This window comes from Amborella trichopoda, chromosome 1 (genome assembly GCF_054954075.1).
Source record: "Amborella trichopoda isolate Santa Cruz 75 chromosome 1, AtrichopodaSantaCruz75HAP2 v2.0, whole genome shotgun sequence".
NCBI classification, from domain to species: Eukaryota; Viridiplantae; Streptophyta; class Magnoliopsida; order Amborellales; family Amborellaceae; genus Amborella; species Amborella trichopoda.
In genome coordinates, this window is record NC_142336.1 from 48,548,968 (window position 1) to 48,568,583 (window position 19,616).

The following is a 19,616-nucleotide window of genomic DNA, read 5'->3' on the forward strand; positions in this document are numbered from 1 at the left end:
GGTCATGTCGAACTCAAAATTTTACAATTCATTTAAGTTAATTTGAAATATTGAGGTCCGCGAATCACAAAGACATCTTACTTAAATATTATATTATATGTTACATATTCTATAATAAAAATAAATACATATTGGAATATTTATAATTAGAAATATATAATTATGATGTTCATGAAAAAATCAGAATTCTTTTGTTATTAATTTATTATTAATATATTATAACTACTAAAGACATCCTCAGGTTAAATTTGTTTATTAAATATTTTTTAAAATTATAATTTTTAATATATAACTATATTTGACATCATATGTAGTTTTAAAGAATTTGAGTTTTTAAAAGTATGGTCATAAATTTTTTATATTTTGAAGTAAATATTAAAAAATAACATTCATTTGGCATTTCATTGGGTAGAAGATACCTTTTTATGTTACATACTTTATTTATGTGTGATTAGGCCATGCTTTCAATGTTAATAGGCCTTCATAGATGCTCACTATAAATGATTTATTCCAAATACCATTTTAAGTTCAACTTTCAAACTTTTTCAAGATCATCCTCAAAAAAAAACCTATAGAGTTCAAGATCCATTTGAAAAGAGTTAAAGGATTCATAGGTTTGCTATTAATTTTAACCTTAACTTGGAACAAGGAGACCAATGGTAAGTTCCTCTTCTTCAAACCTCACAAATATCTTTACTTCACTACTTAAAAATTAATTTTCATAATATGAAAATTCAAGTATGAAAATGGTAATATATGAATTACTACAATAATATTAATAAAAATATAATAAAAATAAATATATATTTCAATATTTTATAATTAAAAAATATTATGATATTCCTAAAAAAATCATAATTAATTTAATACATGAAAAAAATCATAATTAATGTAATACATTCTTAAAGCCCCTTTGGTCATTATTGAATTTTTCTTTCTGAATAAGTTAATACTTGAAAAAAATCTTCACATATAATAACTAATTAAGAACACATTTTTTTATGTTTGTTGTTCTTATTGTTCTGGATCTCGGTTCGGCCAAGGTACTCAATCTGAGAGGTCTTGACCGAGTGATCTTGGCCGGATCACAATCGTTAATAGGAAATCTAGCATTTATTAGAGATATAAAGCTATGCAACTAGAAAGGTTTGTCATCTTTTGAAGCTTGCAGTAGCATGTACTCATATGATTGGATTTCTCACAATACTTCTAGATGAACTTCATAGAAGAACTAGTATTACTTGGTATCGGGAAATTAAACAGTACTAAAAAGTAGCAAGTGAAACTGCTAAGACTATCTCGTAATAAGCATTTGCAAACCTTTAATGAAAAGATTAATCGATAACTCAGGTTCATTTGTTCTAGCACCTACCAATACTTTGAATTCAATTCGATACAGTAAACCTTTGACAATGTATGTTATTCCATCAAAACCTTGGATGAAGTTATTATTGCATCTTCAAAGGGATTTAAAGATACTTAGAAGTCAAATTTTACCAGTTTAGCTTGTACAAACTTTATATTCATTTTTTCTAGTTAAAAACATAATGACGAGTCTAAAATAATAAACTTTGATAGATAATTCCCCTGAAATAAGAATATGCATATACTCTATCTTAGAAAAGGTGAAATATGTCAAAATATATGTAAGAAATGAATGAATATGGATTAGTTTGGGTTGGATTAAAACTAGAAAAAATAATGAGTTCTGTAGGTGGAAAAGATGAAGCAGGGAGTGACGGTTATCTTTCAGGAAGTTAGATGGAGGAATATGGTAAAATTCTAGGGAGAAATTTATTTTGGTTAATTATTATATTGTTTTTTAGTAAGAAGATACAATAGAGGCTATCTTTTGAGAGTCACGTGAAATGGTGATTTAAATGTATAAAAGAAGAGGGCATGCACCATATAAAGCGAATTTAAATTTTATGAAATAAAAAAATTGATCATTTACTTATGGTGGAGAGAGAGAGGCTCTTTGTAGATATTTTTTTCCCTCTTGTGTTTATGGATGGTAGCGGATGACTTGGATACATATTCATTTTCGTGTGATTTATTTCACAATTTTTATTTATTATGATTTTTTTTAGGATATTTATTTTTCTTGTGATTTTCTTCGCTATTTTTTTTTTTTATTTCTCTCTTGAACGCTTTTTCAGGTTTTAGTCTCCGGTGAATTTATACCACGTCACTCGCCCTGATAAGCCCTAGAACGCCCAATAATCCAAGTTCCATGCTCAATTTTCAAAGAAAGCCCAATAAAACTTGGAACGTCCTGCATTTCTGCTTCTACTTGGTTCGCGGCTTAATACCTTTTAAGGCCTTTTGACTAAGATAAAGTGTAGAGCCCTTCTATCTCTCATCTCCTAACTCCAAAACCCTAACGGATTGGGGTCGTTTTCCCCAACGCAGCGGAGCTGAACCAGTAGATCACGATGTCTTCGACTGTGCTTGAACGGACTAGATGCGCTCACGAGGAAATAGAGCGGCTTGAGCGCCTCGCTGTTAAGGACTTGCAGCATGAGCCATCGACCACCAGAGAGAGATTGTTTCAGAACCATCGAGTTCGTGGTTTTGTCGATAACATTATTCACACTACCGATGAACTGGTAATTTCTCTCTCCATTAGAAATTATGAATGAACTCATATCTGTTAACATGATGTTTTTCCTCTAGAAGATCATACCTTTTATTTGCTATCTCTTATTGTTGAGATGTGCTTTTGTCGAGTATCAATCAAAATGAAAGGTGTCGATTTTTGAATAGCATTTCGTTTTTGTTTTGATGCAGTTATTTGTTTCCTTCCCTATATTTTGAATGGATATTTTCTTGCTTTTTTTGACGAACTGTTTATGCGTTTCTTGCGTTATAAACCATAGGGGCCTCACCTTCGGAAATTAGATAAGGGCCTCATTCTTTTCTTTGTAATTACATCAGTATGGTTTTTTTCATTATCTGGAAAGTTGTAATTTGCATGTTTCTTGTCTCTCCCGCTAGATTGAGCTCTACGACGACAAGGATAATCTTAGGAAAGATGAGATTGCTGCTCTTGGAGGTCAAACTGCAAGTGGGCAGAATGTGTTCAGCTCCTTCTATGACAGATTGAAAGAGGTTATATATGACAATAACAAAAATCTTTCTACTAATGAAAGAACCGTTGGCTTTTTCATTTTTCTTTTGGCTCAATAAACTTCTTTTATTGGTAAAGAAATGTTAATGGCCAGTATCTCTCTTTGTGATGAACTTTTTTTTTATTTTTCTTTTGGCTCAATAGCCTTCTTTTATTGGTAAAGAAATGTTCATGGCCAGTATCTCTCTTTGTGATGAACTGCAACGCATTTGATTGTGCACACACGAAAACACCAAAGGGGTCTGTATTATGAGGGGTTAGAATCTCACAGGAAGATTTTTCTGTCAATGATGGGATGATTATCATTTTGAATGCTTATTCATCAATTTTTTTAATTGTGAAAGAAATGATAGATGTTTGTTTTCTGCAAAACTTTCACATATTTGAGTATGTGCACATTGAATGGATTTTTGTTAGTTCTACAAATTGACAATGACATCAATTTGGCTTTTCTTGAGAAATCATCATTAATTTTTATTTTCAATATTTCTTGTCAGCATTTTAGTGGCTATTGAGCATGCATATTGATTGAACACGAGATGATTTGCATCTGGATTTTGGTGCATCTGGTGTTGATTTTTTAATATTTTATTTTAAACTCTTAATTAATTGAATGGCCTATTGACTGGAAAGCGAAGATGTAAATATTTTTGTCTGTTATTGTTAATAATTATCTAACTTATATCACAAGTTTTTGGTATATGAGTACCTGAAATCACTATCAAAATATGTTTATGAAAACAGCAATGCACGTTACTCTTACTTTTATGGAACCAGTGAACCATGCTAAGATTATCTGTGTTATTTTATTTTATTTTGATAGGCAAGTATCTGTTTTGTCTTATTTGATGAATAGAACAGTATTGTTTTAGTTTATAAAGGAGATATTTTTTCTATTTTATGCTAATTTTTGTGCAATGAGCCTGGAACGTTGGCATTATTTTTATTCCATTTGATGAGTACAAGTAATTCCAAGTAGAATTCTTTTCTCAATCCCCAAATGAGAGAAGACACATTTTCTGGTGTTTTTGTTATGGGGGATAATAAAGTGTTGTTTGATTTTGTTCCCCAAACTGGATTGTTTGTTTCATTACCCATTTGTTCTTGAAAAGATGTGGTGGACATTAATCATAACTGAGTGAATGCCTGTCATTGGGAGCTGCAGTTATTCTCCACACCCTGTCACTGAGAATGCCCAGTGGATGATTTAACTGTGTAACATACACATACACATTGTGTATGGTGTAGTTCTCCAAGTTTTATGTGGTAGACACAGGTTTGTATGGGACATTTTCCCAAAATGAACCCCCCCATCTGCTGCTGCCCCTCAACAAAAAAAAAAAAGCATAAACCAAGGAAAGAAAAAATGAAGGACTGCCACTAATCAACAGAAAAAAACAAACAAAAAGACTGCCCAAAAAGTAAAAACAACTTTTGTTTTTCATATCAGGTTCACTAAGTGATGGATTTGTCATTCAGCCAGGGCCTGAAGCTTTGAGACTTGCAAGACTTGAAGACTTGTCAGGTCCTACCTTGTCTCAACTGTAGCAATTTGAAGGTTCAAAAATTCAAGTGATACCTAAACCAACTTACTTAGAGTATTTTCTGTTTTTTCAATTGCTTATGAAGTAATCAGTACTAGAAGTTTGATGCATTTGATAGTTATTCTGTTGAAAAAGGTTCTTACACAAGTTTCTATCTCAGGACAAATATTTTTGCAAAAATGAAATCCACACTTAAGGCTGCATTTAGAGCCAAAAATGTAGTGAAAGATACCCGATATGTTCATTGAGACAGTGTTTTTCGACTAACCTTGTGAGTAATACATGGACCTTCCATGGGCCCATGACTGCCTTAATCATTTTATAATGTCAAGCGAATCATCTACTATCAAGGGCTGCTTTATGACTCTACTTATATGCTGATTCTGTAGAGAAGAGGATTGGGTTCAGCCTCTTAGAGTCTGCCATTGCAACTCAACATGTGGATTCCATAGTATGCAGCCCGTGCATTGCACGGGTACAAACGAGCGAGAGAGGATTGTGGATCCGTTTTTGGGGGAGTCTTAGATTGTATAGAGAGGTAAACTCGGATGGATGATCCCTTCTTTTGTGGATTGTCTGATTGCATTGACGTAAGATGATTTAAATCCCTTATTTTGTGGGATTATCTTAAAGAATTCGATTATTGTGATATGTTGGTGCGACCCACATAAGGAGAGCAGAAGTTAGTATAGATGCTTAGTCTCCGTTACTCGAAGAGAATATATGTATACTCTTCTTTACTTAACCATAATAAATTCTAGAGGCTCAGTCTAACTTAAATAGAATAAGTGATACCTCTAAGCGTTCAAGAAAATCGTAAGAATTGCCTTTAATGGTCTCAGCATAATGGCTGTCATAAATTTCTTTATGTTCTATTTCCTTCTTGGTCCTTGCACATGGATTCATAATATAGACCTGGGATATGTAAATTGGAACTATATTAGACTAAGGACTCCCCACATTGTGAATCAGTATTCTTTATGTTTTTGCTCTATTCATTTTAGAGTGGTAGACTATTTTGTTTAACACATTTTATGGGAAATATGCTAAGATTAACATTTCTTTGCAGATACGTGAATACCATAGGAAGTTTCCAGTTGCACGTGTTGTTGAGGCACCGGATGATGAAGAATCACTCAAAGAAGAACCATATATTGAGTTCAGTGGCGAGGTCTTCATCTTCCCTTTTTTCATGTCACTTTTTCCTTCTTTAATACCACAAAATGTTTTGTAGTACATTATGAGAGATAACTCCTTATAATATTTCTTTCTGTCTTTTTTTTCGTTTATTTGTTTGCATTGTAGTTTCTAGTTTGGATTCTTTTAAGCAAAACATCAATGTATGAGAAATGCTCGAAGGATACTGTAGGTATTTATGTTCCTTATGCCTGAGAAACTTCTTGTGGTTCTGAGTTGTATGTGGATTGCCAAGATCTTTGGTAAAATGTAGCCATAACTAATCCTTTTAGTTGATTCTCTCATTTACAAAGGTGAAATTGATATCTTCATTTAGAACAATCAGGCTATTAATTTTATTGAATCATCTTGTAGTTTTGTTGTAGTCAACATCGTTATTTGGGGATGTATACGAGCACCAATAGGTTTCTTTGGTTGGAGGTTTACTACATATGGAAGGTTCTGGCTATTTTCTAGATGCAAATTGAGGGTATTTGAAGTTCCTGACATTGCATTGTGATTAAGTTGGTTTTGCCCCGCTTGTCATTACCTCCGCCTGGGAGGAGTCCCACTATTCGATTCCTTCTCCCTTTCTCCCCAGTATAATCTCAACCCCACCAGAGGAGTCTAACCAGCTTAAACAAAAACTCAGCGTGTCTGGTGGCAAGTTTTTAACCCAGACGCGATGACGTCAGGGGAATTGAGAGATGGGCCAAGCGCATATGGGGGGAATCAAACCTCTCTTGCGGACGTATCTTTGGCGATCACTTCCTCTTCTCCTTCCCGTCCTTAGATTACGCGTTGCGTGTTTTACAGGAGCCTCCATCCTCTGCCTTCAAAGGAGCATCCTGCACCCTTCGTGTCTGATCCTCGGCTCAAGGGTCCTTTAGGAAGCAGAGAATCTGGCTCACCCTTGACCACGTTCCTCTCCATGCGTGGTCCCCTTCCACCTTCAGGACAGTGGCGGAAGTTTGCGATAACCTTGTTTCGATCCATTGGACATCTCTTGAGACCCTCCCTCTCGGCTCCATGCGTCTTCTTCTGGAGGTGTTGGACACCAGCCGCATCCCACCTAGTGTCTGACTGGAAGTTGACAATCTTTTCTTTCAGGTAACCCTTTTGTGGTCGGTGGCTTCACCTCCTTCTCAACACTACTTCAATCACGCGTATCCCTCTCCGCCTACAGAGTCCTTGTCTTAGTCATGGACCACTGTTTTGTGCAAACACCGCCATCCTAGGAGGCGGCGCTGGCAGTCCTCCCGCTGCTCCATCAAACCATAACAGGGCTTCCAAACCACCACGGTCCGCCATTTGGTAGCCTCGTCATGACGTTCCAGATAGGCCAGGAAATGGGAAGGACGTCTTTAAGTCGGTTTCGTAGGCTGAAGGTGCCTCCACCTGAAGAGATCCAGACCCGAAGTAGGTGGGCAGTCATCCAGCTTTTGCTCTTCTTTGACCAAGCTCCAACCCCCTTACATCGACCCGGCAAAGAACCACTTGTGGACAATGTCCTCGATTCGCCGGGTCACCTTGACAGACCCGGCCCCTTCAATCCTGTGCGCCGGGCCCCTACCTCGATCTCTCTGCCGGTGCCTTTGACTTCTCAGCCCTCAGCATTAACTTCATATGTCCACCAGATCCAGTCGGTTTACATGTCTCTCTGTGCGTTGCCCTCTCCTATCCACACGTCTCTTCCCTCATCTCTCCGTGCGCCACCCTTTGTTGGCCACATGTCGCCTCCCTCATTAATGCCCCTGCCGTCGCCGCTTTCTTCCTCCTCTCCGATTCCTTTACAATTGACGCTCTCACCTCCTCCCCCCATTTGTCACCTCCTAAGGTGCCCCCACTTCTCTCTCTTCCACTCGACAATGACACGCTTCATCCTACCTCCCCTCGAGATCCTACCCGACCAGTTCTCTTTACCTCTCCCTCTTTGCCGCCTTATGTTCTCTCTCTCGCGGTGGGTGCATCTTCTTCTCCCTACCCCACGGCACCCTCCAAGCCCCTTCTGCACCCCTACCGTCCCTCTTTGAACACAACCTCCTCTACCGGATCACACCCTGTTGGACCCCATCTCCCCCTCTCCTCCCCCATTCCCCATCCTCTCTCTTACTTTCCTATCTCTCCAACTTGATGTTGAGGCTGTAACTGAACCCCAACCTTCCGCTCTTTGCTCTCTTCCTTCGTCTATGGACAGACCTCTGCTTCCTTATGGTATAGTTGCCGTGCACTCCACGGACTCCTCCCCCTCGACCCAGACCTCATCTCCTCTCTACTTGCCCCTCATCTTTCCTGCACTCCCCATCTTGTCCATATTTGCAGAATCCGGACCCTCCATTTTAACTATGCCCTTCATTATCCTTGGCCTTATACTGCTTCCCCCCCCCAGTCACACCACTTCCTTACATACTTCCCCTCTTCGGTCCCTGAATCCTATTACCCTCCAAGCTTGTACTCTTTCCATCACCTAGCTGTTCTCAACCTTGCCTCTTCCCCTCCCTCTCTTATCCCGGCCCAGGGCATGTCGTATCCTCCTCTTCCTTCCTTGGCTAAGCCACTTCATTTCGTCACGTCCTGCCTTCCCTCCACACTTTTGCCTACTCTCTCTGCTCCCTCTATAAGCCTACCCTGCCCCTTGTCTTCTAATCACTCTCCCTCTGTTTCCCTTAGCCCGGTAAACCCTTCCATCTCTCTTTGACCCTCTTGCTCTGAATCCCTTCCTATCCTACCCCTTGACCTTTACCCCTCCACTCATCTACCCCTCCCACCCTCAAAGCAAGCCATGGAGTCGCCCGAGGTTTCTGGTATGCCCATCTCTCCCCCTTCAGTGAGTGACAATGTCGAGGGGGTCGACGGGGATGGAAACGAGCAAGCCATGGAGCCGTCTGAGGATCCTGGTACGCCCATCTCTCCCCCTTCGGTGAGGGACAGCGCCGAGGGGGTCGACAGGGATGGGAGTGACAAAGATTCAACGAGAATGAAGGAAATTTATTGTATTATGGGCTCCAACATGAAGGCTCTGAAGGACCGGCGCACCGTTTCCTTCTTGCAGACGCCAAGAGACGTCTAAAGGTGAGTATTAAAGGACAAAGGGGGCTTCTGAATCTATTCTCATCTATCTCTTACGATGGCTCCCCTTTAGCCAATCTCCCATCCTCTACCTCCTCTCCCTCGCTGAGGAGGTCTGCCAGATTAGCTTCTTCCACAACTTCTATTCCCAAATCATGAAGACCGTATCTTGGAACATAAAAGGTTTGGGACACTCGTCCAAAAGGGCGGCAGTCAAGGACTTGACCTCGAAACACCTTTCGACAATTCTTGCCCTCACTGAAACCAAACTACCCTCCTTCAAATTTGTCAGGTCTGGGGTAGAAGGCCTTGCCAATGGGTTGCTCTTCCTGCGGGTGGGGCTTCAGGGGGAATCCGGTTGATCTGGAACCCATCAGATCATCTCCTCCTCTCATCCCATTTAGGGGAATTCTCTGTTACCTTCTTTCACGCATTTCCAACAGTTTACGTTGGAAATTTTCAGCCATCTATGGCCCTTGCTCAACTGCTCTTTGACCTCGTCTCTAGTCAGAACTGGACCAGGTTGCTGCCTTACCCCACCCTCTTTGGTGTTTGGGAGGGGATTTCAACATCATAAGACGGTCGCATGAGAGAAATTCAAATTCTACCATCTCTCAGGGAATGAAGGATTTCTCAGACTTTATTTTCCGAAATGAACTCTTAGATATCTCTTTACAAGGAAGCCGCTTTACTTGGTCCAACCACTCCCCTCAACCTTCTCTCTCTAAACTTGATAGGTTCCTCCTATCTTTGAACTGGGAGGGACTATTCACGGGCTCTCATGCCATGGCTTTGCCTAAACCCACCTCTGATCACTGTCCTATTCTTCTAGACACCCAAGCTATCAGTAGAGGACTGAAACCCTTTCTCTTTGAACTGGCTTGGCTTGAAGAAAAGTCTCTTCCCACCCTCATTCCTATCTGGTGGACTCCTTCTCAGGCCAGGTTTCGGGAAGAGCAGGCTATAGTCTCCAAACTAAATTCAACTTCTCAAAGCCTCTCTAAAGACCTGGAGTAATCCATGCCCGGGAATTACTCTCAAATCAAGTATTCCCTCCTCAACTCCATTCAAACCCTTAACCGTATTGAGGAGTCCAGACCTTTGACTGATTCAAAATTAAACCTGCGGATCCAAACTAAGCTTGAATATTTCTCCACTCTTAAAAAAGAATTGTATTGGTTTCATAGATCAAGAGTTAATTGGCTAAAAACATGGGATCATAATGTATGGTTCTTCCACCGGATAGCATATTGTCGCAGGAGAGACTATACCGTTTCGACTTGATAGTCAAATAATTGCTATCTGGTACAGCCTGGAGAAATCGAATTTGCTATTCTTAACTACTTCTAGACCCTCTACGCTGCCCCGTTGTGCCCCAGACCTAAAATGGACGACCTGGATTCTCTCTCTCATACGGAAGCCCAGGCCCTTTGGCTTGGGCGACCTTTCTTGGAAGAGGAAATCCAAAAAGCCTTAGAAGACTTAGCCAAAGACAAAGCCCCCGGTCTGGATGGGTTCCCCATAACTCCTTTCAAAATTTAATGGGAACTTTTTACCCAGACTTCATGAGCTTCTTCGAAGAATTCTTTCACCGAGGAATCCTACACAAAGCTATCAACGCCACCTTCATTGCCTTGGTCCCCAAGGTTGAAGGGCTGAGGGGCTAAAGGACTTTCGCCCTATTAGCCTGCTCAATTCCTCCTACAAAATTCTGGCCAAGGTGCCTCAAGAGTACAACAGGTCCTTCCCCTTCTCATCTCACAGTCTCAATCGGCCTTCATCAAAGAAAGACAAATCCTAGACGGAGCTTTAATAGCACACAAGTGTATTCATTCTAAGCTTTTGTCTAAACAGCTGGGTCTCATCTTTAAGATAGATTGGGAGAAAGCCTATGACCATGTTGATTGGTGCATTTTGGACAAGTCAATGGCAGGAATGGCGTTCCGAGGACGCTGGAGAAAATGGATGAGAGGCTGCTATTCTCATCCCCACTTCTCGATCCTCATAAACGGAACCCCAAAAGGTTTCTTCTCCTCCTTGAGGGGGTTACGCCAAGGGAACCCTCTCTCCCCCTTTCTTTTTGCTATAACAACATAAGTCTTTAGCTGATCTATTTCCCGTCTTGACCGGGCAGGCCTACTTTCGGGTTTCAAAACCTCTCATCGAGGCCCTACATGGTCTCATTTGCAATATGCAGATGACACATTGGTATTCCTAGACTCCTCTTCACAAGAAATTGAAAACTTGAGGCTATACCTCAAATGTTTCTAAGTGGCCACAGGTTTCAAAGTCAACATGGAAAAATAAAAAATGATGGGGGTAGAAATCTCCAATACTAAAATCAGGGAGCTTATCCCAAATTGGGAATGCAAAGTTGAGGATCTTTCTACAACTTACCTTGGCCTGTCTCTGGGACTGGGAAAACCTAAAAAGAGACACTGGTCACATGTGATAGACAAGGTTGATAGTCGTTTGGCGGGATTGAAAGGGAGATACCTTTCCCAGGTTGGCCGAACCACTTTGATCAAAGCAGCTTTGGCCAATGCCCCGGTTTAACTTATGTCTCTGTTCCAAATGCCAACCTCAGTGGCAAATCGGCTTGATCAACTTATGAGGAATTTTTTCCGTTCGGGTCCGGTAGAGAGAGCAAAATGCCATTTAATCTCTTGCGAAAAAAGTCTGTTTACCCAAACAGCATGGGGGTTTAGGGATCAAGATCCTAAGAAAATATAATCTGGCCCTTTTAGGCAAATGGTGGTGGCGCCTCGCAACTCAGATTGATTCCCTTTAGGCCCAGGTCTTACGCCATAAATATAAGATCTCCGAAGGCACTTGGGTGCCAGAGAAGACATCTTTCAGCAAGGCCTTAGGAGCGTGGAGGTCCTTCACCTCATCCCTCTCACTGTTCAGAAATTTTATTAGGTTTCATCCAAGAGAGGGAACAAGAGTGTGCTTCTGGTCAGATCTTTGGCTTGAACATATTCCCTTAAGGGATCTCTTTCCTTCCCTCTACTCCATTATCTCTAACAAAGATTCTACTATTGCGGAGGAAATGGTAGTGTCGAGAGGCCGAAGAGTGTGGAACCCCTCTTTCAGAAGAAACCTCTCTGATGAGGAAACAAATCACTTTCTCTCTCTTTCGGCAGCATTGCATAATTCTTTCATTTCAACACAAGGGAGGGACTTGTTGGTATGGTCTCTTGTACCCTCTGGTATTTCTCTGTGGCTTCTTTCTACAAAGGACTTATCCAACCTCCCACTTTCCCTCTTAATCCCCCTTCGGTAGTATCCAAGGTTTGGTCCACAATGGCACCTCTTAGAGTGCAGACTTTCAACTGGATAGCGGGGTTCCAAAGGGCTCTTACAGTGGATCAGTTTCAAAAGAAAGGGATTCCTATTCTCGACAGATGTGTCATGTGTCTATGCGAGGAAGAATCGAATCCTCACCTCTTCATTCATTGTAACATGGCCCACGATCTCTGGGGTCAAATGTTGCAGCTATTCGGGGTCCAATGGGTTATGCCTCTGACAGTCAGGGATCTTTTATCTTTGGACCTTGCTTCTCACTGGTCGAAGCCTGGACAAATTCTTTGGAAGGTTGTCGTGGCGGCCATCGTTTGGGTTATCTGTAAAGAGAGAAATTCCAGGATAGTCCACCCAAGGTCCAACACTATTCCACAAGGTTACGTCCTTAGTAACTTTTTGGGCATCCAATCAGCGGATCTTTCGGGGTTATCAGCAAATACTTTCCTAAGCCAATGGGAAAACATCCTGCACCACCGTCCACGGAAGACGCAAAGATCTCACAACTGGCAACCACCCTAGAAGGAGTTATAAAGCTTAACTTCGAAGGTTGCTCTCTGGGGAACCTCGGTCATGTAGGTGCGGGAGGTGTCTTTAGAGACCAGCACTGCACAATATTGTTAACTTACTATGAGTATCTTGGCTTTCAAGATTCTTAGTATGCCGAAGCAAATGCCCTTCTGGTGGGCATCAAAAGTTTTAATCATTCTTGGGGGCGATACCTTATAGTGGAGGGAGATGTGCGTAATATTATATCATGGGCAACCGGGAGATCCACTCCTCCATGGTATCTCGCTTCGATTTTTGATGAGATCGCATACATCTGTAGGGATATGGTCGTCTTATGGATGCATACCTCGAGGACGTCAAACGAGTTAGCCGATCTCTTGGCAAAGGACGGGGCTAGGGCCCAATTTGAAGACCAAACCCGGTCCATCTCGTTTTTTGCTTTGGACCACACAGGGTACACGCAGTAGTAGATATTTTTGTAAAGGGGCAAACTTATAAGCCCATTTTTTGTGATCTCAATGTAAATCTATTGTAATTGGAGAAATCTATAAGCCATTTTTGTATAGGGGCGACTGACCTATTTTTTACTGAGAGCCTTGTCTAGTGGGGACTCTCGGATTTAAACCAATTTGTACTCCAACTCTTATAGCAATACAAATGTTAACTTTTATAAAAAAAAATCATTAAAAAATGGATCCAACATTGTTTTAGTGGGAAGAATGGTTTATAAGATATTTGGTGTGAAGAAAAGTAGTATAGTGGTTTATATGAAAGGGTTTTTGTTCATCTTTGTACAATATATTGCTAAAACCCTATACAGAATCATGCACAAACACATGCATGTAATCGAGTGGAGTTGTAAAGGCATGTTAGAAATATCTTGAAGGCATTTGGATCTCATTCCAGGATAACATACAGGGTGGGGGATGGTTGGTGGGCACGCTGTGGGAGGACTCTTGGTGGTGATGATGGCTGAGTAGTGGGCTGGCTGGCTGGTGAACTGCCTGAGAACCATTCTCTTCCATTTACAAGAGTATCATTATAAGGGAATGGTCACTGACGGGTGCTTGGAGAATGGGGATAACTAATTTCATAAGCATTGCTAGGAGGTCTTTGTTAATAAGAGATCTCAATGTGTAGAGTTATTTGGTTTCTGGAGGAGCTTTGTATTCCAATGGAAGTAGAAGAATGAAGATATTTGAGTTTGGTATCAGAGCCTTCTATTTAGTTTACTGGGTGATTCTAAGGAGTGCTCTAATGGATAGTTACCATGATCTCCTACTTTGGTAGGCCATCCCTTCTAGGATCTCGATTTTGTCGCTCTCGGAACGGATCTCTTGATGTTGTTTTTGGGATGTTGAACTCCACTCATAGGGATCTCGATTCCTACTGTTGGGGATCTCGATACCAACCTTAAAAACCAACACAACAACCAAACTGATGATTTTCTTTGTTTATAGCCAACTAGCAACACAATTTGCTTGCTTGCTTGCTATCAATATTGGGATCCCTACTTTAAAGAAATACATAATTCTAGATTATCATACACTTTAAGGTTGGCAACAAGATTATAATACACTTTTAAGGTTGGTAACAAAAGCCCCAAAAAGTTGGGATCAAGATCCCCAAAATTGGAATCTCGATCCCTAACATTTGGGAATCGCGATTCCTAACATGTGCATTGTACGGATGACATTCCTAGCTATAGGGATCTTCTAGCATTTCATGATCCCTCGCTCCCGATCCTGATCCCTCTCTTGATCCCAACAACTATACCCTAATGCAATGAAAACTTGTTAAACTTACTCATCATCATCATCATCATCATCATCATCATCATCATCATCATCATCATCATCATCATCATCATCATCATCATCATCATCATCTGAGCCTTATCCCAACTATTTGGGTCGATTGCATGAATCCTGTATTGCCATTTCGCTCTATCGAGGGCCATAACCTCAGTCAGAACATAGGTCACTATTTTTTATTCACTACTTCCATCCATATCCTTTGGGGCTCCCTTTTACTCTTTTAGGGCCACCACTTGAACCAAATCATCCCTCCTAATCAATGCTCTTCTAGGTTGACACGTGCACATGATCAGACGAACTAATTCTACTTTCTCCCATTTTATCGCCTATTGGTGCTACTCTTAAGTTCTCCGAATTTCTTTATTTTGAATTCTATCCTCCTTGTCTTGTAACTCATCTATCTCAACCATGGATGTGTTGTTCCTCGTGCCTAACATTCCGTCCCATAAAGCAGAGCTGGTCTTACAACCATCTGATAGAACTTCCCCTTCAATTTTATCAATATGCGACGATGACATAAGATTCCAAAAGCACATCTCCGCTTCATTCACCTAACTCTAATTTATGAACAACATCTTCCTCAATCTCTACTTTGTTATGGATTATCAACCTAGACATTGAAAATAATATCTTTTAAGTACTTATTGGCCATCAGTATTAACTAAATCCTTGTTTCTGCTCTTATTATTTCTAAATTTGCATTCTATATATACATATATTGTCTTAGTCTAACTGATTTTAAAATATTTATATTCTAAAGCATCCCTTCAAAGTTCTAACTTTGTGTTTACACCCATGTTGGAAAATCGGGCGATCTAACCGGTAACCGCCCGGTTAGATCGGAATTGGTCACTGGCCGGTTTCAGTTTTGGGCAGTTTTGGTGATCAGACGGTATTTTAACAAAAAAATTTCAAAAAAATGTATATAAAATCCCCAAAGTAAGAAATTTGGTTTGTATGCATTTTTTAATATTCTTTACATATTGGTAAAGATTAGAAATTGTTTTGCTCATTAATACTCACTTTTATATTTTCCCATCTTTTTTGAAATTTTTTAAAAATACCCCTAAGCATAAATTGATTCTTTAAAATCCAAAATTTTGATTAATTTTCAACGTCATTTGAATGTCTTATTTTTATCATTCTTTATATGCTTTTCATATTTTATTATATTTTATTTTATTTTTCCAACTATTTTTGACTTCTTGGGACTTGCCTGGTTAAAACGGATGAATCGACCGGTTTACCGGTTAAACCGCTTCCGGCCCCATGTCTGGTTAACCGTTCCTGTTCGATTTATTGAACACTGGTTTATACCATCTTTAGTATCATCACGAAATTACATCTATAAGCTTACTCATCACAAAAAAAAGAAGAAGAAAAAGTAAAAAGAATAAAGAAGAAGCTTCTTATTGTCTCGATGGGTCCGCGCTGGGGATAGGATACTTGTTAGAAACATTTTCTGGACCAAGGTTTATTATTCTGCAATGTTCACATGAGAGAGGAAGAGATTATTGAGCACTTGCTTTTCCACAATGGCTTTTGGTCGAAGGATTTATCTTCTTTCTAGGGCTGTTTGGGTTAATTAGGTGATTAGGTCCTTGCTACTTCTGCAATAGCACGAGAGAACGCATGAAAAGAGAAAGAGACCTTCATAGAGCAAGGAAGCGATTGAAGGTTGGGCATTTTTGAAGCTTAAAAGGTGTGCCCCGAAAGAACTTTTAGTGAAACTGCTCCCTTTTTGTGTTGCTCTTGGTAAGCAAGCTACCTTGCATTCTAAAGCTTGAAGCTTAGCGAAGGGAAGAAAGCAACTCAGTGTGAAATGAGAGTGGAAAGAAGTGGCAGAGATGAGGGTAGGCAAGGTTCGCTGACTCATTGAGCTGCTGCTTTGATAGTAGAGTAAGAGGTTACTTAGCTTAGTATCTTAGCCCGATAGAGTTAAGGTAAGGAGAAGAAAGCGGTAACTGCTTCTCGCTTTCCTGCTTCTCGCTGAGTGACGTGCTTACTATCTGCTTCTAGCTTCGCTTATGCCTCTTGTTGGGTTTGCTAGCACAGCTTTGAAAGTAGAAGACAACGAACAAGTAGACGGAGAAGCAAGGTACAAAGCTACAACTACTTCTACGCCTTTAGCTTTTTAAGCTAAGATAGAAAGTTTATAATCTTGCTTGGTATGCTTAAGAGTGCTTTTTTTCTTTGGCTTTGCTTGGTACGCTTAAGAGTGGTTTTACTCGCTAGAGGGCTTTGACGCTTGTTACTTTGTTGCTTAGCTTCAACGGTTTCCAGCTTTGCGCTTTGTTCACTTACGTTAGTTTTAGGGCATCAACAACCTAACTCCTCCCTTCGCTATGCTTTGTGCCTTCCACGTCGCTTTGTTCCTTCTACCAACAAGCTAAGGAGCTGAGTGAAGACACACGCTTTCGCTTCGCTCACTTACGTTAGGGCAACCTCTATACCTTGGCTACGCTTGCTTTGTGCCTTCGCTTTGCTTACGCCTCTCACTAACTCATTTGCTAGCACAGCGTTGAAAGTTGATTTGCTATGTGTAGCTTTTTTCTTCCCAATGCAGTGGGTCCATTGCTTGATTCTATTAACGTATCTGTTAGCTTGCAGAGTAATGGCCGGATTTTACAGGATTGGCTTCTTCATAGCAGAGTATTTATGATAGAATTTTGTGCGCTGTATCACTCATGCTCAAGCTACAGGTTTTTTTTTTTTTTCGGGGTGGGGGGGAGTGGAGAGCAGGGCTGTTACTTCAACAAGGAGTGCGGATTTAAATTTCACTGGGAGCTCAAAAGGTAATCCCTGTCTGGTGGGTGCAATGTTTAAACAGCTGGTCTAACTCGACTCAAGTTGGTTTAGGGGTGTCGACTTAAAATCAGCATCCCTGTTTTCTGGATACTTTTGTTATATTCAAAATGTGAAAATTCGGCAACTATTTTGTCGACTTTCAACTTGATTTGCAGACTCAATTTGTTTTTTGAAGGACTGATTTTGACGCAACTTCAACATTTTCAAGCCAGAGCTTAGTTTGCCCTGTTAGGATGATAAGCAATATTGGTAGATGTTATGTAATATTGGTGGGGCAAGCAAACACTCGTAATGTATGCTGTTTTAGGGTTCAAGTGTGTTTCTCTATTTCTTCAAAGGGTGTTTCCATTAATGTCCCTGGATGGCTTAGGGAGGACTTGCTTCTGTTTACCTATTAATTTCAAGATTTATGTGGAACTTTACCTTGTCCTTCCATATCATCGAGAAGCATGGGTTGCTGATGCATTCACAAACCATGACTATGTTTTGACATCATAGATGTGAAGTGGGATTCGCTTTGTGGTGACCTGAGCTTGTAATTTGGATTAGGGCCATTTCTGTGTTTTTTCTTGCCTTAAAAGGTTCTGTTTGTACAATTTTTAAGTAGGAGAACCCTTCTATCGCAAAACTTGGATCTACATGGGTTCTCTCTCTATTTATTGGGAGGTAAGCTGGGTTGTAATTGCAGCCACCAAATAAGATGAACATGATTCTTCTGATGGAGTTGTGGTCTCAAATGCCACATGCGCTCTCTCTTGTGCATATACCCCCTCTCCAATGAAGTTATTCATTGCTCCAGACATAGCTGTTAACATAGGGAATTCATGCTTTCTTGCATGCATGCATGCTTGTATGGATAGTTTGGCTTAGAGGACGGGAAAATCCAAGGTCAGAAATCTTAATTTTCCTCATGCAAACCAGGTGCCTCACGATATTGATTTGTGACTGTATTAAGCAAGTAATGGTCTTAGGTTGCTGCGTTTTCTGTTGGGCATTTTTGACATCATACGAGTCAAATTGCATGCACCACTACTGAGATTTGTGACATGTATAATATGAATGCTGTCCTCTTACTTTTATTTCTCAGCACCTACATGCATTTTTATCTGTTATACATGCATTTTTATCTGTTATAGGGTCCCTGTCTGTTCTTGTATTGTTGTTTTTTCAATTGGCATCTTTTTGCTCTGAGGGAAGGATTTGCCAGCACAGGAAGTTTTTTAAATCAAGCTACGACATTGTGTAAAAATTTATTGCAATTAATGTGTTTGAATTTATCCTTTGTGGCTGTTTTGTTGTCAGTGGCTCTGCGGGAACTTGTGCTGATATAAATCTGGTTTCTTATGTCTCAGGAAGCTTTTGGTCGATACCTTGACATGCATGGGCTTTACAATGAGTATATAAACTCCAAGTTTGGCGAGAAAATTGAGTATTCTGCATATCTAGATGTATTTCCACAAACTCATAAGATTCCCCTCAATTTGAAGCTAACCAGGTGAGCAACAAGCACTAAGTATATTTCTGGAAAGGTTGAATTTGTATGGAAAGTACAGTTTTTCTGTTTAGTCAGAAAAAATAACTCCAGTCAAATAATCCTGAATTTCACCTGTCTATACTCTCATGTTTGAAGTTTGCATGTCATGAAAACCAACTTACTGACCCAAAAAGAATCCTCACATGTTATATTTCTGCAGACAGTACAGAGAGTATTTGGATCATGTCCTTGATTACCTGACAAGTTTCTTTCAGCGCACTGAACCCTTGCAAGATGTTGATAGAATATTTTCAAAGGTTAGCTTTTGTCTTTTACTTGTGCTTTTTCTATCTCAACTTGTGACTTTTTTTTAATTACACAGATTTGTAACTTCTTGGGTTCTATTTGCGCTGCTAGCTTATATATTTTTGTTTTCTGGGCCTTATCATTTACATCTTAATCTTATTGTTCCCAGACCACTGGGCTCCCTCCAGAGGGTCTCTCTTTGATCTATCTTTGTTTGATGGAGGGCATTCTTGAGTATTTTGTTTTGGCCTCGACACTCCATCCTGATTTTTCGAGGTTTTGCAATTGTGTGACCTGCCTGGAAAGGCGAGTGAATCTACAACATTAACATCTTCCTTTCATTCTGGAACAGGGAGTGTTCTAGACCACTAAAGATCAACTCATCTCGGAAACTAATATGATGAAGGCATGAATAGTACCCCATTGATTAAACCCACTGACTATTGTGTAGGAAGGAAGTTCATCTCATACACTATTGA

At 40.2% G+C, this 19,616-nt stretch overlaps 1 protein-coding gene across 9 annotated transcripts in view; it reads left to right on the plus strand.

Moving 5' to 3' along the window:
* Positions 1-2,235: 2,235 nt before the first annotated feature.
* Positions 2,236-19,616, plus strand: part of LOC18442371 (splicing factor SF3a60 homolog) — a 28,705-nt gene continuing 11,324 nt past the window's right edge. For 4 of the 9 annotated variants that reach the window (XR_016057859.1, XR_016057861.1, XM_006852590.4 and 1 more), the window contains exons 1-5: positions 2,236-2,609; positions 2,998-3,111; positions 5,744-5,845; positions 18,710-18,852; positions 19,052-19,148. Coding sequence is in view for 6 of the 9 variants with exons in the window: in XM_006852590.4 (XP_006852652.1) it covers positions 2,436-2,609; positions 2,998-3,111; positions 5,744-5,845; positions 18,710-18,852; positions 19,052-19,148 (630 nt within the window). In the remaining 3 variants the exon portion in view is untranslated. Of the gene's footprint in view, positions 2,610-2,997; positions 4,689-4,834; positions 4,946-5,063; positions 5,213-5,743; positions 5,846-18,709; positions 18,853-19,051; positions 19,149-19,616 lie in introns of those variants that run through there. The other 5 variants (XR_016057862.1, XM_020672194.2, XM_088869843.1 and 2 more) reach the window with 4 other exon arrangements.